Below are 26,546 nucleotides of genomic sequence, written 5' to 3'. Positions count from 1 at the left end.
ATGGAATACTGCCATTTGTGTAAACATGGATGGACCTTGTAAATATCATGCTAAGTGAAATAAGTCAGTGAGAAAAAGCTAAGAACCCTATGATGTCACTCACATGTGGGACATAAACCTGACACTAATAGACACAGACAGCAGTGTGGTGGTTCCCAGAGGGAAGGGGGCTGGGGGAGGAGGGGCCGAATATATGGTGAGGGAAGATGGTTTGACTTTGGGTGGTGGGTACACAGTGCAATACAGGGATCCTGTATTGTAGAAATGTGCACCTATACAATCCTATTAGCCAATGACACACCAATACTATTAATAAGAACACACCCCAATCATTTAATAAAAATACTCCAATAATTTAATTAAAAAACAAAAATAGGTATAATATTTACAGAAACAAAGAAGCTATAAAAATACCCAAAAGATAGGGGTTGTGGACCAGACTCAGGCCTGAACCCAGGCTGACACACCCACAGGAATCCCTCACTGAGCACAGTCCTGGAGCCACAACAAGGCCTGGGTGACACTCAAGTCCTTGGGATCCCGGGCCTGGTGGGACAAGGTTCTCCTGAAGCAGCTAAGGCAATAGAGCAACAAAGATGATCCAGATGAGAAATGACCAGGATGGGGATGGCTTCACCCCAACTCGGCTAGGACAGGTCAGTCCCCAGAGAAGAGGATGCAAGTACCTCTGGGGAGGGTGGCCTGGTGACCAGCCCTTCACATGATGCTGATAAGAATGCAGACGTGTTGTGATGTTGGTGGCAGAAACAGCAGTCAGGGACCCTTAAACTCCCAAGGGGAGGCTGCAGGTTACCACCAGTCCCGTAGAAAGCAGCTCTGTCACGCTGGGAAAGAAAGTTGTCATGAACAAATTCAGGTTGGTGTCAGAAGCGTCACGTTCTCCCACAGCCACCTCATGCTCAGAATGTCCCACTCTGGGAATCCCCAAAACACAGCTGTGCCCCTCAGTCAAAATGTCCCCTACTTCCTGCCCTCAGGGTCTCACCTTCAGAAGCTGTGAGAGACACATCAGAGCCCTGGGCACTGTTGCTGTCTGGGGAAGACACAACAGCAGAGTTATGGGGTGGGGGAGCCCCCCCTCACAGACTCCAGTCCACACTCTCCCAAGAGTCCCAGATGTCACCTCCCCAACACCCAAACTTACAGGCAGCCTGAGTGTAGCTCTCCCTGTCTTTGCCTGTGGGAAGAAAATCTGTGAGAAGTCAGGGGGAAGGTTGAGTCCTGTGATCCTAAAGGAGCCCCACACTCCTGAAGCACAGGGAAGGTTCCAGAACTGTGACTGAACACCCAGGGTAGGATCAGGAAATACAGGGAAGTACATGTGTGGGAATTAAACCTACCACCACTCCAGACATCTGTCCTCAGCAGGGACCTTCCCCTCTGACCTGTCACAGCTGATATTCAGTCCCTATCACTAGAACCATCAGGTGATAAATGTGTCCCAGACTTTCCCATGAGCCTCACTAAAGAGTCAGTGTTAGCAAATAGGCCCCAGATGGACAAGCACCCATGTGGGGACATGATGCCCATTAAGGAGGCAGAGCACACTTCCACCTGGGCTTGACCCCCAGGAGACAGGAAACTAAGCCCCACCCCTTGCTCACCTGAGCACTTCCTCCTCCACAGCACAGCTCCAGTGACCACAGCTCCAAGGAGACCCAGGGCAGCAGCGATGCCCACGATGACGATGGTGGTCTGAGGAGGGGGTTCTGGGAGGGGAAAGTGAGAGGCCAACCTCAGGCCTGAGTCCTGACCCTACTCAGGGGCACCCTGAGGAGAGGCTCTGTGCCCACATCCCCTCCTCACCCCATCTCAGGGTCAGGGGCTCGGGCAGTCCCTGGTGCTGCACATGGCACGTATATCTCTGCTCCTCTCCAGAGGGCACAACCAGAGCAGCCCACTTCTGGAAGGTCCCATCCCCTGCAGGCCTGGTGTCCACCAGCTCCATGTCCTGGGTCAGGTCCTCTCCATCACGCTGCCAGATCAGGGTGATGTCAGCAGGGTAGAAGCCCAGGGCCCAGCACCTCAGGGTGACCTCATGGTCAGAGATGGGGTGGTGGGTCAGGTGTGTCTTTGGAGGGTCTGAGGAGGGGGTGAGAAAATTCGGGAACTTTGCATGGTTATGGGACACTCCAGCAGTTCTCATGTGACCACCCTGAGAGTGGACAGGACAGTGGGGTGGGGGAAGGGAGAGCAACACCCAGACACCAGCCTGGACAGAGGCACCTAAGTATGGGGAGAAGGCAGGATACTAGTGTCCAGGTCTCTAAAGGGAGACACAGATTCAGGTGGAGGCTGAATGACTCAGCAAACCCGGAGTCAGGCCTCCAGAGAAGGTCTCAGCCCCAGAACCAGGGAGAGTGCCCTGGTGCACTAGGTGCTGCACCATGTGAGGGAACAACTGGGGGGTGTTTCAGGGAGAGTCTGGGTCCCTTATTGTCCTTTAGGGAAAACTGGGCCCATGTGTCAGTCACAGAATAAGGACACCTGGGGAACTCTTCCCTCTCCTGAGCAGGAGGGACATTCTGTCCCAGCCCCATTTCCCTCCTCTCCTTGTAGGAAGCCGCCCCAGCCCACAAGTCCCCTCCTCAGGGAGGCCCCGCCCTGGTACCTGCTCGGAGCACCTTCTCCTTCTCCTTCTCCAGGAGCAGGAGGAGCCAGCGCACACAGGTGACCTCCAGTTCCCTCCTCCAGTAGTCCAGATCAGCGACTTGCACAACCTTGCGCCAGGTGATCTGGGCGACCATGTCGGTTGCAGTCCAGGAGCGCAGGTCCTCGTTCAGGGCGAGGTAGTCGCTGCCATCATAGGCGAACTGACTGAACCCACGGAGCAAGCGACCATCTGACCCCAGGACACAGCCCCTCATTTCCTGGAAGGTGTGAGACACTGACCCCGACCTGCAGTCAGCCCCTTCCACTTACCCCTTGCACCTGTTCAGAACCTCGGGGTGACCCTGAGACTCAGGGTGCCCCCGACTGGAGGTCAGTTCTCTCTAGTTATTACCACACGGAGGACCGTCTGGCCCGGAGCAGACCAGTCCGGACCCGACCCGCGGTGATGAAACCTGAACTGAAAATGAGCATCCTCGGGGTGAATCTCAAACTCAGACGCTGGAGGCGATCCTGCCCAGGTCCCCGTAGCGCGTGACTCACCGTCCTCACTCTGGTTGTAGTAGGCGCGCAGGTTGTTCACGTTCCCTCCATACATGTTTTCGTAGTTTTTGATGTCCCGCGTGTAGTCGTCCCAAAAATGTGGATGCTCCTGCTCCACCCACGGATGCTCCAGCCACGGCACCCGCGGCTCCAACCTCGGCTTCGGGGCGTCGCTGTCGAACCGAGCGATCTCCGTGTCCTCCGCGTAGCCGACGACGATGTACCGGGTTCCGCGGCCCGGTCTGGAAACGCAGGTACTGAATATTCTCAGGCTGTGAGGGCCTAGGGAGGGCGTAGAACGCACGTCCTGGGTCCTAGGCGGTGAGGCTAAGGGGTCAGGGGTGCGGGGAACGGAAAAGGGGGCAGTGATTGAGAGGAGGTGTGGGCGTCAGAGGTCGAGGGTCTGGGTGGAGGGCGCTAGAGACGCGCCGTCCCTGGGTCCTGAGCCCCCGCCAGATCCCCTCGCCCCTGCTCCGCACAGGCAGTCCCTCCCAACCCCGCACTCACCCGCCCGGGTCTCGGTCAGGGCCAGGGCCCCGGAGAGCAGCAGGAGCAGCGACCTGTGCCCCATGGTGTACCCTGAGAGTCTGGGGAGAATTGAGTTCCTGTTGTAGGCGAGGACTCTATATACACGGAACTACGGCGACGCTGATTGGCTGCTCTACATTTGAGACACCCAATGGAAATGAAAACTGCTGTGGCGTCCTGTGTATCCAGGGTGCAGGACCTTCGTAGATTTAAAGAGACAGAAGTGAAATTCCGAACAATGAGTAAGCATCCATGCCATAGACTGGGCCAACTAGGTCCCGGCCTGAGACCCGGGGAGCCAGACCTGGGAACCCGGGATTTTGCCCAGACCCCTCTTCCTGCATGGAGGACTCTTTGTCGCACCGTGTCCCGGAGTCCCGACCCACAGACTGTTTTATTCAAATATTTTTGAATTTAGAACATCTACACAGTCTTGCAAAATAGGGAGAACCACAAAATGATTTTGTTTGTGTACGTTATACCTATCAATATTTACCACAGAAGGAAAAATGTTTGAAAAATTCATTTAAGAAAACCTTACTAATCTATGACATGCTGACAGAAATAATGTTTTTTATGAAAACAACTATTCCCCAAATACACAAGATAGTGAGAAGAGTGACTCTCTTCAATTTTACGTTTTTGCAAGTGTCAGTTCTTGTCTGTATGATTAGAAGACCACTGGATTTTCATATTTGCTTCTGCGTTTAATTTGTTACTTTGGTGGCAGTATATGAAAAAATATAAAGCCTCACACAAATATGTAGGAGGAGCATTTTTAATAACCTTTTCAGTCAAGTGTGGATATTCATTTTGGATCATACATTAAAGCCACATAAGTGGTAGTTCCTGAAAAGCTCTTTGCAAAGTGAAACCTGAAACAAATTCATTGAGTATTTCCTATTCTGTTATGTTGTTTGAGTGGCTCTTGTACTGATGCAGGATTATTTGAAAGTAATGCCTTGTTTCATTAAGTGAGAGAGATCTCCCAGTGTTGATGCATTTAATGACATATCATCAAAAATCATATTTGTTAACGTTACCGCAGATCCCACTGAAAACGGTTGTCAGCTCTGGGAAGCTGTCTGGCTGCGGTGGTGAGACACATTTGCCAGAACCCTGGTTTTCCCCTGCGAGCTTCCATTCCATCCAGACAACAAGTGCTGTCAGGTGTAAACTGCCTGTTGACTTTCTTTTTATTTTAATATATTTTATTGATTATGCTATTACAGTTGTCCCATTTCCCCCCTTCACTCCCCTCCACCCTGCACGCCCTCTCCCACCCACATTCCCCCCTTAGTTCATGTCCATGTGTCATAAGTTCTTTAGCTTCTACATTTCCCATGCTATTCTTACCCTCCCCCTGTCTATTTTCTACCTACCATCTATGCTACTTATTCTCTGTACCTTTTTCCCCTCTCTCCTCCTCCCACTCCCCTGTTGCTATCCCTCCATGTGATCTCTATTTCTGTGGTTCTGCTCCTGTTCTAGTTGTTTGCTTAGTTTCCTGTTGTTTTACGTGTGGTTTTTAATAACTGTGAGTTTGCTGTCTTTTTACTGTTCATATTTTTTTATCTTCTTTTTCTTAGGTAAGTCCCTTTAACATTTCATATAATAAGGGCTTGGTGATGATGAACTCCTTTAACTTAACCTTATCTAAGAAGCGGTTTATCTGCCCTTCCATTCTAAATGAGAGCTTTGCTGGACAGAGTAATCTGGGATGTAGGTCCTGGCCTTTCATGACTTGGAATACTTCTTTCCAGCCCCCTCTTGCCTGCAAGATCTCTTTTGAGAAATCAGCTGACAGTCTGATGGGAAATCCTTTGTAGGTGACTGTCCCCTTATCTTTTGCTGCTTCTAGGATTCTCTCCTTCATTTTAATCTTGGGTAATATAATTATGATGTGCCTTGGTGTGTTTCTCCTTGGGTCCAACTTCTTTGGGACTCTCCAAGCTTCCTGCACTTCCTGGAAGTCTATTTCCTTTTCCAGATTGGGGAAGTTCACCTTTATTATTTTTTCAGGTAAGTTTTCCCCTTGTTGCTCTTTCTCTTCACCTTCTGACACCCCTATAATTTGAATGGCGGAATGTTTAAAGATGTCCTGGAGGTTCCTACGCCTCTCCTCATTTTTTTGAATTCTTATTTCTTCATTCTTTTCTGATTGTATGTTTTTTTTTCTTCCTTCTGGTCCCCTTCATTGATGTGAGACCCAGTGTTCTTTACATCACTATTGGTTCCCTGTGCATTTTTCTTCATTTCACTTAGTGTAGCCTTCATTTTTTCATCTAATTTGTGACGAAAATCAACCAATTCTGTGAGCATCTTGATCACCAGTGCTTTGAACTGTGCATCTGATAGGTTGGCTATCTCTTGGTTGCCTTAAACATATTGGCCCAGAGGCATTCATTTGTTCTTTGGTTTGAGCCATCTTTTTTTTTTTTTTTTTTTTGTTTGTTCAGGCCCGTTATGTATGAGGGGTGGAGCTTTAGGTGTTCACCAGGGCAGGGAAACCCAGTTGCTGGGTTGTGACTGCTGTGTGTGGGGCGGGATCAGAGAGGGAACATAGGTGATTGCTCCACTCTCTGCTGAGTTTCAGTCACTTCCCCTGCTTCCCACAATCAAACTGGGACCTCCTGGTGCTGATTCCCAGGTGGGTGGGTTTGTGTATGTTCTAGGATCCTGTGGGTCTCTCCAAGGAACTTTCCTGTGAGGCTGGGAGTTCCTGCTCCCCCTTCATTTTGCCTGGTGTATCTGCCCATGAATGTGGGTCCTTCAGTGAAAAAATGAAAGCTTTGCTAATCTGTTTTCACCTGAAAACTTTCTGTTACAATATCAGTTGACAGTCTTACCAGAGCTCCCTTGTAGGTAACTTACTGTGTTGTTCTTGGTGTTATTAAAATGATCTCCTTGCCTTTAAGTTTTGGCATTGTAATTATGATTCTTCCTGTGGCCTTTATGGATTCATCTTGTTTGGGACTCTGAACTTTCTGAACTTGTATGGCTACTTTCATTGGGTTAGAAAAATTTTCCAAATCATTTTTTAAAAATAGTTTTTTGATACTGCCTTTTCTCTCTTCTCTTTCGGGCGCCAGTATGATGCAAATATGGATATGCTTGAAGTTATTCCAGAGGCTCTTTATACTATCCCCATTTTTTGGTATTTTTTTCATTTTGTTGTTCTCATTGGGTGCTTTCTGCTTCTTATCTTTTCAAACTCTTATTTCATCCTGTGCTTCATTAACTCTACTGTTGATTCCCCATAATGTGTTATTCATCTCAGTAACTGAATTTTTCATTAATGATGTTTTGTAATGTTTTCTATCTCCATTTTTATGTGCCGTATCTGTTTGTGAGCTTCACACTGATGCCCTCTACTCTTCCCCTGAGTTCACTGAGCATCCTGATAAGCAGTGCTTTGAACTCTGCATATGGGAGAATGCTTGTCTCCATTGTGTTCAGTTCTTCTCCTGTAGTTTTTGCTCTGTTCTTTCATTCGAGACACGATGCTTTGCTTCGTATTTAGACAGCTTTCCTGTGTTTCTTTCTGTGTGTTAGATAGAGCTGCTGCATCTCCTGGTCTCTGTAGAGTGTCCCCATGCAGTAGGTGTCCCAGAGGGCCAAGTGCTACAGCCTCCCTGGTGACCCCACCAGGGCACTCTTGGTGCACCGCCATTGTGGGCAGTATATGGTTATGTCAGGATTGCTGTTAGCAATGGAAAGGATTTATGCCCAGGCTGATCAGCTGGGAGGACTGGCTGCAACCACTGTGGAGGGGCTGGTGCCTGCTGAGTCTGCCACCAAACACACTTGTGTGTTTCTGTGAAGGTGGTTGAGTGATGCTTTCTCATGGTCTGAAGCTGTCCATCAGTGGTGCTGGCTAAGGGTCCTCTTGGGAAGTGCAGGTCACAGTCAGCTACCACCTATGCCCAGCCTGGGGCCAACCAGCATGAGCTACCAAGCAATCTGCAGATGGCTGCTCCTTGTGCTGGGCTTGGAGGTGCCTGGAGGTGGGGGGGTGAGCTGCAAATCAAGGTCAGCTGCCAGTAGCACCAGGCCTGGGATCACTTAGCTGGAGGTACAGGGCATGCCTAAGCCAGGCACTGCTTGTTTGAGACACTTCAGGAAAATCTGTAGCATGAGCCAAGACTGGCAGTTTGCATGGAAATATCACTAGAAAGGGTGACGGGTTACCCATAAGGTGGGTGGTGTGGGGTTTAGGGAATCATCAGGGTGCAGCAAAGACTGTGAGCCAGGGTGATGGAGACTCAGATATGCTCCCCACCTACCAGCTCTGAGCAGTGAAGGGCCCAGAAAAGGACAATGTTCTCTAAAATACTTGTGTCTGGGAGACAGCTGCCCCTCAGCTCTCATTCTGATGCCAGATAATCCAGTTGCTCCCCCTATGTTCCTGGTTCCTTTTGAGCTGCTGTCCCAGCACTAGAGCTCAGAGCAAGTCCGTGGGTGTGCAGGCCTTTAAGAGGAACTGCCTGGGACTCAGGTAGAGGGAACTGTGTGTCACTCAGGCACCATCACTGCTAGTTCTTCCAGCCAGAAGTTGTGGAGAACTGACCTCCTGGCACAGAAACTCTGGGCTGAGGAACTTCATTTAGGGCTGGGATGCCTCACTCCTCAGGGGCACCTCCACAACTCAGATACCCCTTTCAATTTTTATCAACCAAATGCAAGTGTGGGATTGGCCTGCTCTGCATCTATCCCCTTCTATCAATCTCAGTGTGGCTTCTTTCATTCCCTTGTTGTAGGGCTTGTGTTCAGCTAAATTTCAGGTGGTTCTGAATGGTGGTTGTGTGTAGTGAAGTTGTGATTTTTCTGTGGTCCTGGGGTGATAAAAATACCACATTTACCTACACAGCCATCTTGACGGGAAGCTAACATATTTGTAAATGTTTATTTAAGGACAATGATTTAGTCAAGATAATACTTTTCAATCCCTTGTCTGTGTTGTTTTGAAGTGACACTGGTTTTGTTTTCTAGTCTGTGAGAAGGTGGTGGTGAAGAATGCCTGTAGTAGCAGTTGGGTGTCCCATCCTCCATTCTTGCTAAATCTACCTCAGTGCAAATGTGGACACAGTGACAAAGCAAGGATGTCCTTAATCATACAAAAACAGATTTGCCTCATAGATCCCATGAAAGGGTCTTAGAAACCTCAAGGGTTTCACAGAACGCATTTGGAAAATGGTTGTTCTGGATAAACCAGGGGAGTCTCCCAATGTTTTGCACCCTCCTCCCTTCCTAGAACCCCTCTCCCTGAGGTGGGATCCCTGCCTCCCCACACTCTGCTGAAAGTATTTCCCTGGGTTCTTCTAGAAGAAAGCTCACCCCCTGGAAATAAGATTTCAGAGAGTGTCCTCAGTCTGGGAAAGGAGATGGGGGGACAGGTGTTTCCTGTTTGAACTGAGCACAGTTTGGGCCTGAAGGCACCAGGCCCACAGGTAACCTAGTTTGGTTATGATACAGCAAATTTATATGTACTCACGTCCCAGACAGAAATGTGATGCCATCTGTCAGAGACATCATATCAGTCCCTTCAATTTTCATGGGTCAAGTGCTCTGATTTGAGGCCCAGACAATATCAAGTGCAGTTGTTTTCAATGGAACATTCTGGAACAAGGGATTGTTCTGTGTCTGCACATCCAAAATGACAGTTGTTAACTACAGGTGGCTTGTGTTTTTGTGAGTGCTCTGTGCCTTGCGTTTGTCTGTGTTTAGACAAAATGCAGTGTGATGTCATTTTCTGCGGTGGATCCTGGCCCGCAGGATCCGTGTATGTTGTGGCTGCTCATGAAAAAATGCACACAGACAACAGAAGTCCTGTGGAGACAAAGGGACAGCATGGTCACTCTCTGAGAGAGAGGGCAAGAGGGCCAGAGGGCTTGGTCCCTGCCTGGACAACCTTTTATTGTTTTTCTGGGTACATTACATGGAGGGTAGTCCTCATTCACTATGCACAGGTTCACTACAGGGGACTGACTGCCTTTTACAGATAATGAGGAAAGAATGCTGCTGATTACTTCAAAGAGAAGGATGTTGCAGACCAAGGGGAAAAGTGGTTGAATTGTTAAAACTCCATCCTTGGGAGGTTTAGCTCAGATTTTAGGAAGTTGCAGTAAGCCCTTCCTGCCTCCATTTAGGGTGAGAGAGTTTTAGCAAAAGCAAGTCTCATGGCAATCTGGGTACAATGCAGGCCTGATTCCCCATGGAAAAACCTCTGCATGTGCGTGGTCCTGCATGCCACTTGCTCCCCACTGGTTTTCCAAGTGAGGGCTCAGTTACATTTCCACACCATACGAAGCGGTTCTCTACAGTTTTCTTATACTTTGCCATGGTCTTAGGATGTCCTTGCCTGATGCTGATGTTTTGTGAGACCACATATGTCAAACAAGAGATTACCCAGGCCCAGCAGTGAGCACCAGGCCAGCTTCAGGCATCAGTGTGTCTCACTCTAAAGGCCACATAGGTTCCGATATTGGGTCTGCTTTTCCTTCCTTCTTAAATTCAATATTTAAAAGTATTTATAACTCAGCCAAAAAAAAGGCTTTCAAGAAACATTTAGAAAAAAAGAAATGCAAATGTTAAATAATTATATTTGTAATGAATATATGTAAACAAAAATGAGAATATAGAATAAGAGAAACAGGCATGAAAATTAAAATCTAGAACTTTGACAAAGATGAGAGAGAATGGTGAGCGTTTCAGGCAGAGGGTGGGGAACACATTCTGTTGTGAACACATCCAGGTTGAAGGGGTTGAAAATGGGGACAAAACTCCTGAAGGATGCTTTTGTAAAAGGTCTCAGCAATTTAAATGTGTTTACATTTGACACAGAAATTCCTTTTTAAATATTTATCTAAGAAGATAATGACTATATATATATGATAATGAATATATATATATAAAACCAGCGATGTTTCTTGTATTGTGGTTTTATAAAAGCAAAAGGATGGAATGTCTCCAAATGCTCCAATCAACAGAATGATAGTAACTATGGACAGAGGATGGGTTAACATGTCTCAGGCAGTGATACCATGGGATGTACCAGAGGGTCAAGTGTAATCTTCAGAGCAGTCTCAAGAGGCACTGGATATAGGATGCTTGTGAGGGACAGGGGCAAAAAGACTCAGAGAGGTTTGTGGTGGTGGGACTGGGGTGAACACAGGCAGTTTTTCTCTGGGAGCCTTGATAACTCACTTTCACTAGGTCCCTGAGTGGCTCTTGTCACCAGCAGGCCTGGGCCTGAGCAGTTCTGTCTTAGGCCAGCCTGTGGTATGTGGTGTGTGTTCTGAGTGGCATGTGGGTGCTTGACTTCTGGATAAGATTTCACAGCCCAAGTCCAGGGGATTTTGAAAGCATGTTTATTAAAGGTGGAAACAGTGACACTAAGGAAGGACTTAGGGTAGAAGAAGTCACTGTAGAGAGCCTGGGTGAGGCTTCTCTGGTTCCTGGAAATGTTACAGGAAAGGAGTGAGCCAAGGCTGGGCTGCAGTCAGCTCACTGGGAAGTAAAACTCCCAGAGACAGAAGTGAGCAAAGGTGGGGCTGTAGTCAGCTCACTAGAGAGTCAGGGAAAAAGGGACCTTAAAGTCAGGATGGGGGATAAGCCTGAGATAAGCTGCTGCTCCCACTGCTCTCATGGATGATAATTCCAAGGACAGAAAGAAGTTCATGTCTGAAATGGGGCAGTGGATGAGCTCTACAGTGAGCTGCCCCAGGTCTCTGTCTGGAGGGTATTTATCTCTCTTCTAAGGTTGAGAATCTTAGGAGAGGGTTCCAGCAGAATATTCATCACCTTTCAGGTTGTTTTTAATAAGCTGTTGCATCAAAATGGGCACTTGGGGGTTTGGGGATTATCCTCTGGTCAGCTCCACTGTTTTACTTCTTTCTTAGGTCTGTCTGGTTGTAGTGGGGCTTTTGTTGTTGTTGTTCTTGTTTCTTAGTTGATACCCTGACATCATCTGTCTTTGGTTTATCTGGTAAAATTGCAGTAATTGGGCCTCTCTTCTTTATTTTCCTCCAACCATGTTGATTGAAGCTATGTATTCTCTGCTTAGGGACGAGAAGCACAATGAAAACTTAAGAGGCAGCAAATATGGGCCTGGAGACTAGAAGATGTGGTTACCATGCCTTCCAATTACTGAAGAAAAAAATTATTTCCAACACAGAGTTCTATATCAAGTCAAGATGTGAATAAGGGCTAGGATAGCCTGCAGTTTCCTCATATGTTTAAAACTTTAATGGTTAACTTTTCTCATTCTCTTTGGAAAATTCTACCAGACATATTGGGAAAATGAGGAAGTAAACTAAAAGGGAGGAACATGTGGGATCCAGGTGACAGGGGAGGTAAAACAAGACAGGCCTGGGCTGCCCAAAGTGAAGGGAAGGACATCCAGGGTGTGTGCCCGGCTCCAGGTGTGCAGGGACCCTGTCACCCTGTGGCAGGACCAAGGGCTGTGGACAGGTGTCTGCAGAGAGGAAAGTGGTTGGAGATCTGATGTGTTCAAATACGCACTCATGAAGATTTAGACTCTGGGGAGAGCAGTGGAATGAACCTGTGAAACCTGACAGAACGGCCCCATGGCTGAATTAGGACCACATGCAATGACCAACCACCCCCTACCCTAGTGCTGACCAATCAATGGAGACCTTTAAATTAAGTCCCTCAGTCCCCTATGCAGGCCATCCCCTAGAAGCCATCAGGGAGCCAGGTCTTAGAGCAACAACTCACCTGTGACTTGGGTTTGGTGCCAGATCCTTAAATAAACCTTTACTTTCTTTTTATTTCTTTTCCTTTTTATTTTATGCTCACCTGAGGACATTATCTTTTCATTGCTTATAGAGAGACGTAAAAAGAAAAAACATTGATGTGAGAGGGAAACATCGATTGATTTCCTTCCATAGGCACCGGGATTGGGAATCTTATGCACAAATGAGGTGTGTGCCCTGACCAGGAATCTACTTGCAACCTTTCAGTTAAGGGATGATGCTCCAACCAACTGAGCCACACCAGCCAGGGGAAACCTACACTTTCTTTGTTGCAGACTCCTGTTTGCATTTGATTGGGTTTTAATGTGCACAGGTGAATGGACCTATTTAGTTTAGTAATATTTGTTATTTATAGCTTTTTAACATTTTATAATTTTTATAGTGAATATACATTCATCATATAAATTGCATATTATCTGTTTATAATTAATTTAAAAAGCTTTGTTTACAAGTATAGAAGGGAAGACAGACAGGGAGGAAAGGCAAGAGCTCAGCTCAGGGCAGACAGTGCTGGGCTCCATGTCTGGACTCTGGACAATGAACTTGCACACCTTCCCCCACTCCTCACTCAGGGTGCTGCCCTCTGTGGAGGCCAAGCTGGGTCTTTCCTTTCTTCTGGGGTGTGGTCATTTGTGTCTCATCAGCTCTCTGTTGCTTTTAAGAAGTTGGTTTTTGTAGTATACATGGAATTTTGAGCTCATTTCAGTGGGAAGATTTGTCCTTAGAGTCCAGCCAAATTTGTCAGGACTGGAATTTCTAAGGCAAGTGGTTGGTCATAGAGAAGAGGATCAGAGTGTGAATCTTAAATTGTGATGTGAGGATGGTCTGTCAGGAGTTTTATAAGTGTAGGGGTTTTATGTAACTTGTTTTTTGAAAAACATTATTCATGCACATACAAGAGGTTTCAACAATCGGGAATACATAAAATAAATGAGCCATATTGTTCCCCTGCTCCCTCAGTCACCTAAGTCCTCTCCCAGGAAACCTTCACAGTGAGTCACTTCTGATTCCTCCTCCTAGGAAAACCTACCTGTACATTAATGTTGCTGTTATGTCCATGAAAAGAGCTCAGGCCACAGACTGAGAGAAAATGTTTGCAATTCAATTCTCTCAGAATATATGTAAGAAGCCTCAAGTCAACAATAAAAAAAAACCCAATAAACTCAAGAAAAATTAATCAAAATTCTAATCAGACAACCCACCAGAGAATTTATGCCTGCCTTGTCCAGGTGGTTCAGTTGGTTAGAGGGTCATCACAAGTACCAAAATGTTGTGGATTCAATCCCTGGTCAGAGCGCATATGGCAGGCAACTGATCAATGACTCTCTCTCTCTCCCTCTCTGTCACACACACACACACACACACACACTCTCTAAAATCAATTAACATTGCCTTTGGTGACAATTTTTCTAAGGCTGCAATAGAACGGTAGTTTTGTTATGGCTGTAGTAGCCTCATACATGTGTTTAGTGGGTTTCTCAAGGGCATCATTTTCTCCTGTGTTGATTTAATCTCTTGCTGCTTTGTTCAGTAACCTGCTGTGCAGGCTTGCAGCCCAGGAGCAACAGGCTGAGCCCTGCAGTCCAGGTGAGCAGTAGGGACACCACCCAGGCGTGAGTGCCTCTGTGCTGTTCAAACAACCACAGCATCACACAACCACACGTTTCTCAGGGTGGATCACCACCGTTAGGTGGCACATGACTGAATGTAAGAACATCAGATAAACACACTGGGCACCTTACACTTACATGAGGTTGTGTGTCAATTCTATTTTAACTTAAAAATAAAGTTCATGGTGGATATTATATACAACTCTGGCATTCAGTGAGGGATCACTAAACAGTGTAATTAAGAATATTATAAACACTAACATCCACAGATTAGGTTGTCAAGAGTCACTGCCAACAGCTCATGACCCCAGGAGCTCAAGGATCCCTGAGCATCCTCAGTGAGGGGCGAAGAGCAGAACAGGAAGCCAACTAGGGGAGGTCTGCACCCACTGAAAATGAGGGCCCACTCACACAATGACGTAAAAAGCAGAAATGGAATTCAGCGTGTAGAAGGTGACACAGGTGACCACCAGCATCAGGATGGTGTGGGTGTCTCTGGTCTCTGGAGGACATTGGTGGAGGCTGTGAGGGTGTGAATGTGCTGCAGCCTCTGGTGGTGTCTGTGCAGGTGAAGCACCATGGAGATGCTGGACCAGACTGTGAGGACAATGAACGTGGCACAGGAAATGACCACATGATTGCAACACTTATATTAAAACCTGAGTGTGGACAACAAAGATGGTGGCAACTGTGGGCCACATTTTGGCTCAGCTCTTGCATTTGAGCACCTCTCACAAAGTTCTGGCTTGCAAATATGGTGACATATGTTGGGGACCACCCTGCCTGATCTCAGGAATCTGTAACTACCTATAACTATGGCTGAGTAAGAGGCCTCTGAAGCAGGAGACGCTAAAGAGACAAAATTATTTTCCTGGCATGAACACTGCCTGTTCATATGCCTCATTCCTTTTCATGCTTGAATGGCAGTCAATGACGGGTAACAATTCTCTTGGATAGAGAATGAATCCAAGACAAACGCGTTCACGAAGGAATGACAGGGACGAGATTTGCGGGGCTTTGGCGATAACGGGGTGATCGACATCAACCCCTGGACCCTCCGCTTTGCCAATGCCTGAGTCCTTGAGAAATCCAAGTCTCCCAGCTGCCTTTGTCTCCTCTGCCCAACTCAGGCCAGTTGGAAGTAACAGGGGTGGTACAGTTTAGACCAGAAACAGTGGACTCCCAGGGTAATCAGGCCTAGAGACATAGAATATGAAAGACCCTGTGAAATCTGCTTGCTGGAGGATGCTCTTTAATTAGAATATGAAGACCCAGGCAGGAAACAGAACTAAGCTTTAAGTCCTGTAGTCTTTTTAAATGATAAAACCCCCAAATCTCTGGCTTAGGATCCCAGTAGGAAATCTGCCAACACCTTTCAAAACCTAACTACTTGTAATTTGCAAACTGTATTGGTATTCAAGAATAAAACCCTGCTTGTGGGGGGGGGGGGGGCATTTTTTCACTTGGGAGAGTGGCTACTCAGTCCCTACTTCTCCACAGAAAATTGCCTGTTTCTGTGTATATTCATTTCTTGTGTTTCGATGAGCCATCCGCAGCATTGCGTGATCACTGCCGGCCGTTGATCACGCATCAGACATACTGTAAAAAGGCATTCAGTTACCTGGAGCAGAACAACTAGAAGCTTGGAAGCTCTTGTGGAAGCCGTGGTAAATGAGAATGTCAGCCTCCTGATCTCTCCACAGTTGCTGACAGATTTCTGCACACACCTTTCTAGCTTGCCTGATAGCACAGCCAAAGGAACCTATCATTTCACCTGGGAAAGGATCCAGCAAGGCATCATGTCCCTTGAGGAGCAGGCTGCTTCCATGAGACAGCATCTGGCATCCTGAGAAGAGGAGGAAGACTAGAGAAAGGCAGCCTGAGTGCTGGCGATTATTTCTTTGTGAACAGGACCAACACAGTACAGTGTGGACTGATACCTGGAGATGTCCGTGCAGACGGCTCAGCTAGGTCTGCAGGACAATGATCCGTACCAGGCAGAGGCTTCCATAAATGCAGCCTCTTTGCTCCAGAACGAATCAAACAATGAACAGTTACAGATACATGATAGGTATGCTGTGCACGTGCTCTTGATGTTAGAGGGAAATGCAGTGAAAGTGCCCAAAGGTACAATGAGCTCTCTCACAAGGCGACAGGGGGCAAAAGCAGAAGAGTGGAGGCTTTAATACCTGCTTGGAGCTGAAACATCCCACAGCCATGCTTCCCCCCAGCCCCGCTGACACCCCGCTCTCACTTGCCCTATCCCAGACTCGAACGACACACATCAGTTACTCCATCTCTCCTGTGGGGGGCACTTACCTGCACCTTTCTGTGTGGAACCTTTGCCTCTGGCCCCAGTGAGCCCCACAGACCCGCCTACCCCCTTTCCACAGCCCTGCTGGCTTCGATCACCCCTCCGGAGGTCATCTCTGGCGTGCAGATCCTGCAACCTCTTCACCGCCCCTCCCCCAGAAGAGGCCCGGGCGCCTCCCTCGGAGTGGTGGAGAGGGAGGGGGACAAAGAGTCCACTGAGGCTGGCTCGGTGGCCACCCCGGCTGCCAAAACTTCTGTGGGGCACAGAGATCGACTTGGTGGGTGAGGGGCTTCATGAACACCGCCCTGCAAAGATGGTCACACTTGGGGACAGCATCACAGCCCGATGGGGCCCCAGATGAAGCCTGGGTGTCCTGGGAACTCGCCTTATAGTCCCGCCCCCAGTGCAGAGACCAGAAGGCAGGCCACTCCTCTTGGCTCAGACACTAGGGTGTCAGCGATTTCTGGAGAAAAGGGATACAGGGGACCCTGGACACAGTCCTGCTGTCCTGCAACACTGTTATAGTCCGCCGTCCCCTCGTGTCTGGGACTTATCAGCGCTGTGCTCAGCATGACCCCCATGCCCTGGCCACAGCAGGGACACACTCGGACGCCAAGGCGCACAGTGTGTAACTCCGCACAGGTGAGCACAGGCTCCAGGCCGGCGTTCTCACCTCTGAGAAGGAAGAGATGGTCTCAGCAGCTGAGCTTGTCCTGTGCGGAGGAACATGGGGGTGGGAAGGGGCCCTGGACTGGGGGACACAGTCAGGGTGGGGAAGGAGACCTCCCGTGCAGAAAGGGCCAGGGCTCTCTCTGCAACCCTGCTGTAAGACTCTCAGCCTGCTCACCAAAGCCCCACCCTCCTGGTCTGAGCACCTGCCAGGGTCCCATCTCCTATCACCCATTTGGGGAGCTACAATATTTTTTAAAAAATTAAATGTATTTATTTTTAAACAGAGGGTAGGGGAGGGAGAAAGAGGGAGAGAAGCATCAATATGAGGTTGACTCTCCCTCACCCCCTACTGGGGACCTGGCCCACAACCCAGGCATGTGCCCTGACTGGGAATCCTGCAGGCAACCCTTTGGTTCACAGGCCAGTGCTCAATCCACTGAACCACACCAGCCAGGGCTACAATTTCTTTTTCTTTCTTTCTCTCTCTCTCTCTCTTTCTTTCTTTCTTTCTTTCTTTCTTTCTTTCTTTCTTTCTTTCTTTCTTATCAATTTAGTGATTAAGTTTAGAGAGAGACACAAGGAGATGGGGTGAGGGGGAAAGACAGAGAAAGAAATTGCGTGGTGGTCCGACTCATTCCTACATTCACTGGTTGACTTTTGCAGGGCCTCTGACCTGGGATCAACCCTGTGACCTTGGCATATTGGGATGATGCTCCAACCACAACAAACTTAATAAAAAAATACATCATAATCATTTAATTAAAAACACCCCAATAATTTAATTTAAAAAAACAAGGGTAGGTACAATATCTATAAAAACAAAGAAACAACAAACACCCAAAAGAAAGGGGCTGAGGGCCAGACCCAGCCGGAACGCAGGCTGATTCAGCCACAGGAAGCCCCACTGAGCACAGTCCTGGTGTCATCACCAGGCCCAGGTGACACTCACATCCCTCTGGAACAAGTTTCTGGTGGGACAAGGCTGTCCTGAAGCAGCAAGGACAAAGGAACAACTAAGATGACCCAGATGAAAAATGACCAAGATGGGGATGGCCTTACCCCAACTTCGCTGGGACAGGACAGTCCTCAGGGGAGAGGACACGGGTCCCTGTGAGGAGGGTGGCCTGGTGACCAGCTCCTCACTGATGCTGATAAGACACATTCTGATGCCAGTTGCAGAAACAGCAGTCAGGGACCCTTAAAGTCCCAAGGGGAGGCTGAAATGACTATTTAGTACCAAGTCCTGGACAAGGCAGCTCTGTCACACTGGGAAAGAGAGTTGTCATGAAGAAATTCAGGTCAGTCTCAGAAGTGTCACATTCTCCCACATCCCCCAAAGGTTCAAATGTCCCACCCTGAGAATCCCCCAAACCCAGCTGTGTCCCACACTGGGACACAAAAATCTGGACAAATGCCCCCCACTTCCTGCCCTCACAGTCTCACCATCAGGAGCTCCAAGAGACACAACAACACCCTGGGCACTGTGGCTGCCTGGGTAAGACACAACAGCAGAGTTACAGGGTCAGGGAGCCCACTCACAGACTCCAGCCCACACTCTCCCAAGGGTCCCAGATGTCACCTCCCCAACACCCAGACTTACAGGCAGCCTGAGTGTAGCTCTCCCTGCCTCTGCCTGTGGGGAAAAAACCTACTGTGAGAAGTCAGGGGGAAGTCTGGGTCCCGTGCCTCTAAAGGAGCCCCACTCGTGAAGCACAAGGAAGGTTCCAGAACTATAATTGAACAACAAGGTAGGATCAGGAAACACAGGGACAGTATGTGTGCCTGGACTGCACCAACCACCGTCTGAATGTGTGTCCTCAGCAGGGACCTTCCCCTCTGACCTGTGACAGCTGGGATTAGTCCACATCACTAGAATCATCAGGTAATAAATGTGTCCCTCACTTTCCCACAGGCCTCACTAAAGAGTCAGTGTTAGGTAATAGGCCCCAGATGGACGAGCACTCGTGTGGGGTCATGAAGCCCATTAAGGAGGCAGAGCACACTTCCACCTGGGCTTGACCCCCAGGGGACAGGGAACTCATCCTCACCCCTTGCCCACCTGAGCACTTCCTCCTCCACAGCACTGCTCCAGTGACCACAGCTCCAAGGAGACCCAGGACAGCAGGGATGCCCACAATGGTGATAGTGGTCTGAGAAGCAGGGTCTGTGAGGGGAAAGTGAGAGGCCAACCTCAGGCCTGAGTCCTGATCCTGCTCAGGGATACCCTGAGGAGAGGCTCTGTGCACACACCCCCTCCTCACCCCATCTCAGGGTCAAGGGCTCGGGCAGCCCTTGGTGCTGCACATGGCACGTATATCTCTGCTCCTCTCCAGGGGGCACGGCCACAGCTGCCCACTTCTGGAAGGTCCCGTCCCCTGCAGGCCTGGTCTCCACAAGCTCCATGTCCTGGGTCAGGTCCTCCCCCTCACGTTGCCAGGTCAGGGTGATGTCCGCAGGGTAGAAGCCCAGGGCCCAGCACCTCAGGGTGACCTCATGGTCAGAGATGGGGTGGTGGGTCACGTGTGTCTTTGGAGGATCTGAGGGGAGGGTGAGAAAGTTCAGAACTTTGCATGGTCATGGGATACTCCAGCAGTGCTCATGTGACCACCCTGAGAGTGGACACGGGGTGGGGAAGGGAGCCCACCACCCAGACACTAGGCTGGACAGGGGCATCTACATATGCAGAGAAGGCAGGATATGAGTGTCCAGGTCTCTAAGGGGAGACACAGACTCAGGTGGAGGCTGAATGACTCAGAAAAGCCAGAGTCAGGCCTCCAGAGAAGGTCTCAGCCCCAGAACCAGGGGGAGCGTCCTGGTGCACCAGGTGAGGGAACAACTGTGGGGTGTTTCAGGGAGAGTCTGGGTCCCTTATTGTCCTTTAGAGAAAGCTAGGCTCGCAGTAAGGCACAGAATAAGGAGACCTGGGGGATCCTTCCCTTTCCTGAGGAGGAGGGGACATTCTGACACTGTTCCGTTTTTCTCCTCTCCTTGTAGGAAGCCGCCCCAGCCCACAGATCCCCTCCTCAGGGAGGCCAGCGCCTTGGTACCTGCTCTGAGCAGCATCTCCTTCCCCTTCTCCAGGAACAGGCTGAGCAAGTGCACGCACTTGTCCTCCAGTTCCCCCCTCCAGTCCAGATCAGGGACCTGCACCAACTTTTGCGAGGTGATCCGGGAGGCTGTGTCGGTTACCGTCCAGGAGCGCAGGTCCTCATTCAGGGCGAGGTAGTCGGTGCCATCGTAGGCGAACTGACTGAACCCGCGGAGCAAGCGACCATCTGACCCCAGGACGCAGCCCCTCATTTCCTGGAAGGTGTGAGACCCTGACCCAGCTCCGAGGTCAACCCCTTCCACATACCCCTGCACCGCCCACACCTGGCCAGAACCTCGGGGTGACCCTGAGACTCTGAGACTCAGGGTGCCCCCCCCCCCCCCCCATCAGAGGTCAGTTGTCTCCAGTTACTCCTACTCGGACGACAGTCTGCCCCAGAGCCTACCAGTCCGGACCCGACCCGCGGTGATGAAACCTAAACTGAAAATGAGTAACCTCGGGGTGAATCCTGGACTCAGAGTCTGGAGGTGACCCTGGCAAGTTCGTGGGGATGGGGGTCGTGCCCAGGTCCCGGTAGCGTGTGACTCACCGTCCTCGCTCTGGTTGTAGTAGGCGCGCAGGTTGTTCACGTTCCCTCCATACATCTTTTCGTAGTTTTTGATGACCCGCGTCTTCTCTTCCCAAAAATGTGGATGCTCCTGCTCCACCCACGGCTGCTCCATCCATGGCACCCGCGGCTCCAGCCTCGGCTTCGGGGCGTCGCTGTCGAACCGAGCGATTTCCGAGTGGTCCACGTAAGCTACGACAATGTGCCGGGACTTTCCCCCGCCAGGTCCGGACAGGGCGGTGCCGAATATTCTCAGGCTGTGAGGGCCTAGGGAGGGAGTAGGACACAAGTCCTGGGTCATAGGCGGTCGGGCTAAAGGGTCATGGGGCGTGGGGGAGAGAAAAGGGGGCGGTGATCCAGAGGAGGGGCGGGAGTCAGTGATCCGGAATCTGGGTGCAGGGCGCTGGAGACCTGCTGTCCCTGGGTCCTGTGCCCCCGCGGATCCCCTGGCTTCTACCTCGCAGAGGTGATTCCCTCCCGAACCCGCACTCACCTACCCAGGTATCGGTCAGGGCTAGGGCCCCTGAGAGCAGTAGGAGCAGAGATCTGTGTCCCATGATGTGCCCTCGGCATCTGGGAAGAATTGAGTTCCGGTTTTCGGGGAGGACTTTATACTCGGGACCACGGTGATGTTGATTGGCTGCTCCAGATTTGGCCATCCAATGGAAATGAGAAGTGCTGTACCGTCATGTGTATCCAGGATGCAGGACCTACGTAGGTTGAAAGAGGCAGAAGGGAAATCCGGAGAGAAGTGGATTTCCCAGCACTAAGCATAGGCATCCCAGACTCGACCAACTAGGTCCCAGGCTGATACCCTGAGAGCCAGACCTGGAGACCCGGGACTTTGCCTGGACCCCTCCTCCTGCATGGAGGACTCTCTGTCGCACTGTCTCCCGGAGTCCTGACCTATAGTCTGTTTTATTCAAATATTTTGAATTTAGAACACCTACATAGTCTTGCAAAATAGGGAGAACTCCCAAAACGATTTTGTTTGTGTGGGTTATACTTATCAATATTTACCATAGGATGAAGAAAACAGTTTGAAAAATTCATTTAAGAAAACCTTACTAACCTATGACATGATAAAAGAATCTATGTTTTTATGAAAAACAACTATTCCCCAAATACACAAGGTAGTGAGAAAAGTGAATCGCTTACATTTTACGTTTTTGCAAGTGTCAGTTCTTGTCTATATGATCAGAAGACCACTGGATTTTCATATTTGCTTCTGCGTTTAATTTGTTACTTTGGTGGCACTATATGAAGAAATATACAGCCTCACATGAATTTGTAGGAGGAGCATTTTTAATAACCTTTTCATTACAGTGGCCTTATAATACAGTTTGGTATCAGGTATTGTGATCCCTCCTACTTTACTATTCTTTCTCTAAATCGCAGCAGCTATTCGGGATTGTTTATGGTTCCATATAAATTCTTGAAGTGTTTGTTCTATGTCTGTGGAATACGTCATTGGTACTTTAATAGGTATTGTATTGAATGTGTAAATTGCTTTGGGTAGTATGGACATTTTGATGATGTTAGTTTTTCCGATCCATGAACACGGTATATGTTTCCATTTGTTTGTTTGTTCCCTGATTTCTTTCTTCAGTGTTGTGTAGTTTTCTGAGTATAGGTCTTTTACCTCCTTGGTTAGGTTTATTCCCAGGTATTTTGTTTTTCTTTTTGCTATATCAAATGGGATGTTTTCTTGATTTCTGCTTCTGCTCTTTCATGGTTGGTATAAAAAAATGCCTTTGATTTCTGGATATTGACTTTGTATCCCACTGTTTTGCTGAATGACCCAACAAAGAAACAAGCAAAATATAACCAAAGACACTGAAATAGAGAACAGGCTGACAGTGAGCAGAGGGGAGAGGAGAGAGAATTTCAGGGGAAAAGGGGAAGGGTTTAAGGAACAAATATAAAGGACACATGGACAAAAACTAGGGGAGGGGAATGGGAGGGATGAGGGGAGGGCTGGGAGGGTGAGCTGGGATGGAAGTAAAAGATAGAAAATTGTACTTGAACAACAACTAAAATAAAATTTGAAAAATAACCTTTTCAGATAAGTGTGGATATTCATTTTGGATCATACAGTAAAGCCACATGAGTAGTAGTTCCTGAAAAACTCTCTGCAGAGTGGAACCTGAAAAAAATCCATTGAGTACTTCCTATTCTGTTACCTTACTTCAGTGGCTCTTGTACTGATGCAGAATTATTTACAATTACCGAATTATTTCACTAAGTGATACAGATCTCCCAGTGTTGACGCATTTAATGACACATCATCAAAAATCACATTTGTTAATGTTACCACAGACCCCACTGGAAATGGTTGTCAGCTCTGGGAAGCTGTCTGGCTGCCGAGGTGAGACACACGTTTGCCAGAACCCTAGTTTTCCTCTGAGAGCTTCCATTCCATCCAGACAACAAGTGCTGTCAGGTGTCAACTGCCCATTGACTCTCCTTGAGGGAGAAGCTCATGTTCATTTGAGAGAGTGTTTGCCAGTTCACCACACCTCAGTCATCACAGGTTCTGTGTCTCTCATTCTCTTAATTGAACTTGCTGTTCCACAAGGAAGAGGCTGACTCAGCCATCATAGGTGACTTTCCTGGGCTCATGGTACTTGGGAATGAATGTAGCAGAAGTGTGTTTGTGCACTTTCCTGGCCATCATAAGAGACATGGTATTTTTGTAATTCTCCATTTTCATTAAGGACAGTTAAGAATTCATCCATTAATATACTGAATTCAAGATACAATTATTTTAATTTTTAAAATTTTAAATGACAGTTGATGTATACTATTATATTAGTTTCAGGTGTACAACTCTGTGAGTAGACATTTATATAAATTCCAAACCAATCACTCTGATAAATCCAGTACCCATCTTGCACCATTTGTAGTTATTATAATATTAACGACTGTATTCCCTGTGCTGCACTTTACATCCCCATGACTGTTCTGTAACAATGTGTCCTTCTTAATCCCTTCACCTTTCCACCCAGCCCACTAAGCCCCTCCCATCTGGCAACCATCAGTCTGTTCCCTGTGTCTATGTGTCTGTTTTTGTTCTGCTTGATTACAGTATGTTTTAGATTCCCTGTGCAGGCTCAGTCACCTGGCATTTGTGCTTCTCTGTCTCACCTGTTTCACTCAGCACTGTGCCCTCCATCCATGCTGTTGCCCATGGAGAGATGTCATTCTTTGTGTGTGTGTGTGTGTGTGGCTCAGTCAGATTTTGTTGTACAAATACACCACTTTTTAAAATCATATCATCTCTTGATGGAGACTTAGGTAGCTTCCATATGTTGGCTCGGTTGCTCTAGAAGAAAGCTCACCCCCTGAAAATGGGATTTCAGAGAGTGTCCTCAGTCTGGGAAAGGAGATGGGGGACGTGTGTGTCCTGTTGGAACTGAGTACAGTTTGTGTCTGAAGGCACCAGGCCCACAGGAACCTCCTTTTGTTTGTTATACAGCAGCTTGATATGTACTCATGTCCCAGACAGAAATGTGATGCCATCTGTTAGAGACATCATATCAGTCCCTTCATTTTTCATGGGTCTAGTGCTGTGACTTGAGGCCCAGACAATATGAAGCTCAGTTCTTTTCAGTGGAACATTCTGGAGCAAGGGATTGTTCTGTGCCTACATGTCCAAAGTGACAGTTGCTAACTACAGGTGGCTGGTATTTTTGTGAGTGCTCTGTGCCTTGTGTTTGTCTGTGTTTAGACAAAATGCAGTGTGGTGTCATTTTCTGTGGTGGATCCTGGCCCACAGGATCCGTGTATGTTGTGGCTGCTCATGAAAAAATGCACACAGACAACAGAAGTCCTGTGGAAACAAAGGGACAGCATGGCCACTCTCTGAGAGAGAGAGAGAGGGCAAGAGGGCCAGAGGGCTTGGTCCCTGCCTGGACAACCTTTTATTGTTTTTCTGGGTACATTACATGGAGGGTAGTGCTCATTCACTATGCACAGGTTCACTGCAGGGGACTGACTGCCTTTTACAGATAATGAGGAAAGAATGCTGCTGATTACTTCAAAGAGAAGGGTGTTGCAGACCAAGGGGAAAAGTGGTTGAATTGTTAAAACTCCATCCTTGGGAGGTTTAGCTCAGATTTTAGGAAGTTGCGGTAAGCCCTTCCTGCCTCCATTTAGGGTGAGGGAGTTTTAGCAAAAGCAAGTCTCATGGCAATCTGGGTACAATGCAGGCCTGATTCCCCATGGAAAAACTTCTGTGTGGGCATGGTCCTGCATGCCACTTGCTCCCCACTGGTTTTCCAAATGAGGGCTCAGTTACATTTCCACGCCATACAAAGCGGTTCTCTCCAGTTTTCTCATACTTTGCCATGGTCTTAGGATGTCCTTGCCTGATGCTGATGTTCTGTGAGACCACATATGTCAAACAAGAGATTACCCCGGCCCAGCAGTGAGCATCAGGCCAGCTTCAGGCAACAGTGTGTCTTGCTGTAAAGGTCACATAGGTTCCAATGTTGGGTCTGCTTTTCCTTCCTTCTTAAATTGAATATTTAAAAGTATTTATAAGTCAGCCAAAAAAAAAAAGAGTTTCAAGAAACATTTAGAAAAAAAGAAATGCAAATGTTAAATAATTATATTTGTAATGAATATATGTAAACAAAAATGAGAATGTAGAATAAGAGAAACAGGCATGAAAATTAAAATCTAGAACTTTGACAAAGATGAGAGAGAATGGTGAGCGTTTCAGGCAGAGGGTGGGGAACACATTCTGTTGTGAACACATTCAGGTTGAAGGGGTTGAAAATGGGGACAAAACTCCTGAAGGATGCTTTTGCAAAAGGTCTCAGCAATTTAAATGTGTTTACATTTGACACAGAAATTCCTTTTTAAATATTTATCTAAGAAGATAATGACTATATATATATATATAAAATCAGGGATGTTTCTTGTATTGTGGTTTAATAAAAGCAAAAGATGGAATGTCTCCAAATGCTCCAATCAACAGAATGATAGTAACTATGGACAGAGGATGGGTTAACATGTCTCAGGCAGTGATACCATGGGATGTACCAGAGGGTCAAGTGTAATCTTCAGAGCAGTCTCAAGAGGCACTGGATATAGGATGCTTGTGAGGGACAGGAGCAAAAAGACTCAGAGAGGTTCATGGTGGTGGGACTGGGGTGAACACAGGCAGTTTTTCTCTGGGAGCCTTGATAACTCACTTTCACTAGGTCCCTGAGTGGCTCTTGTCACCAGCAGGCCTGGGCCTGAGCAGTTCTGTCTTAGGCCAGCCTGTGGTATGTGGTGTGTGGAGTGTGGGTGCTTGACTTCTGGATAAGATTTCACAGCCCAAGTCCAGGGGATTTTGAAAGCATGTTTATTAAAGGTGGAAACAGTGACACTAAGGAAGGACTTAGGGTAGAAGAAGTCACTGTAGAGAGCCTAGGTGAGGCTGCTCTGGTTCCTGGAAATGTTACAGGAAAGGAGTGAGCCAAGGCTGGGCTGCAGTCAGCTCACTGGGAAGTAAAACTCCCAGAGACAGAAGTGAGCAAAGGCGGGGCTGTAGTCAGCTCACTAGAGAGTCAGGGAAAAAGGGACCTTAAAGTCAGGATGGGGGATAAGCCTGAGATAAGCTGCTGCTCCCACTGCTCTCATGGATGATAATTCCAAGGACAGAAAGAAGTTCATGTCTGAAATGGGGCAGTGGATGAGCTCTACAGTGAGCTGCCCCAGGTCTCTGTCTGGAGGGTATTTATCTCTCTTCTAAGGTTGAGAATCTTGGGGGAGGGTTCCAGCAGAATACTCATCAGCTTTCAGGTTGTTTTTAATAAGCTGT

At 48.1% G+C, this 26,546-nt stretch overlaps 3 protein-coding genes and 1 pseudogene across 4 annotated transcripts in view; 1 reads left to right on the top strand and 3 right to left on the bottom strand.

Annotated features, from left to right (window-relative positions):
• Positions 1 to 26,546, bottom strand: part of LOC114510749 (patr class I histocompatibility antigen, A-2 alpha chain-like) — a 512,772-nt gene that overhangs the window by 92,394 nt on the left and 393,832 nt on the right. The gene's annotated exons all lie outside the window — the stretch shown is intronic.
• On the bottom strand, positions 334 to 3,774 carry LOC114510835 (patr class I histocompatibility antigen, A-126 alpha chain-like). Of its 2 annotated transcripts, XM_028529311.2 has the most exons (8): positions 3,682 to 3,774; positions 3,175 to 3,456; positions 2,633 to 2,908; positions 1,828 to 2,103; positions 1,626 to 1,730; positions 1,166 to 1,198; positions 1,007 to 1,054; positions 334 to 845 (listed from the first exon to the last, which is right to left on the bottom strand). In XM_028529311.2, exons 1-8 carry the CDS (start codon positions 3,743 to 3,745, stop codon positions 841 to 843), a joined length of 1,089 nt encoding a protein of 362 aa, XP_028385112.1. In that variant the 5' UTR covers positions 3,746 to 3,774; the 3' UTR covers positions 334 to 840. The 2 variants fall into 2 exon arrangements, with proteins under 2 accessions (XP_028385112.1, XP_035869241.1); XM_036013348.1 differs by lacking the exon at positions 334 to 845 and having other exon boundaries at positions 863 to 1,054.
• On the bottom strand, positions 1,018 to 21,032 carry LOC114510766 (HLA class I histocompatibility antigen, alpha chain F-like). The gene is made up of 6 exons (XM_036012752.1): positions 20,714 to 21,032; positions 20,123 to 20,395; positions 19,337 to 19,612; positions 19,135 to 19,239; positions 18,611 to 18,708; positions 1,018 to 1,099 (listed from the first exon to the last, which is right to left on the bottom strand). The coding sequence occupies exons 1-5, from the start codon at positions 21,030 to 21,032 to the stop codon at positions 18,611 to 18,613; spliced, it is 1,071 nt and encodes a 356-aa protein (XP_035868645.1). The 3' UTR covers positions 1,018 to 1,099.
• On the top strand, positions 14,768 to 16,688 carry LOC114510767 (annotated as a pseudogene).

The sequence above is a fragment of the Phyllostomus discolor genome, chromosome 12 (genome assembly GCF_004126475.2).
Source record: "Phyllostomus discolor isolate MPI-MPIP mPhyDis1 chromosome 12, mPhyDis1.pri.v3, whole genome shotgun sequence".
In the NCBI taxonomy this organism is placed as follows: Eukaryota; Metazoa; Chordata; class Mammalia; order Chiroptera; family Phyllostomidae; genus Phyllostomus; species Phyllostomus discolor.
The sequence above is the reverse complement of the archived record's forward strand: the minus strand, read 5'-3'. Positions and strand labels throughout refer to the sequence as shown.

Coding starts and splice junctions, on each gene's coding strand:
- LOC114510835 (XM_036013348.1), bottom strand. CDS start 3,745: ATGGGGCACAGGTCGCTGCTCCTGCTGCTCTCCGGGGCCCTGGCCCTG. Junction 2,104..2,632: donor GGAGAAGGTGCTCCGAGCAG/GTACCAGGGCGG, acceptor CCCCCTCCTCAG/ACCCTCCAAAGACACACCTG. Junction 1,055..1,165: donor GAGCTACACTCAGGCTGCCT/GTAAGTTTGGGT, acceptor TGTCTTCCCCAG/ACAGCAACAGTGCCCAGGGC.
- LOC114510766 (XM_036012752.1), bottom strand. CDS start 21,032: ATGACCCAGGACTTGTGTCCTACTCCCTCCCTAGGCCCTCACAGCCTG. Junction 19,240..19,336: donor GCCCTTGACCCTGAGATGGG/GTGAGGAGGGGG, acceptor TTCCCCTCACAG/ACCCTGCTTCTCAGACCACT. Junction 18,709..19,134: donor GTGGAGGAGGAAGTGCTCAG/GTGGGCAAGGGG, acceptor TTTTCCCCACAG/GCAGAGGCAGGGAGAGCTAC.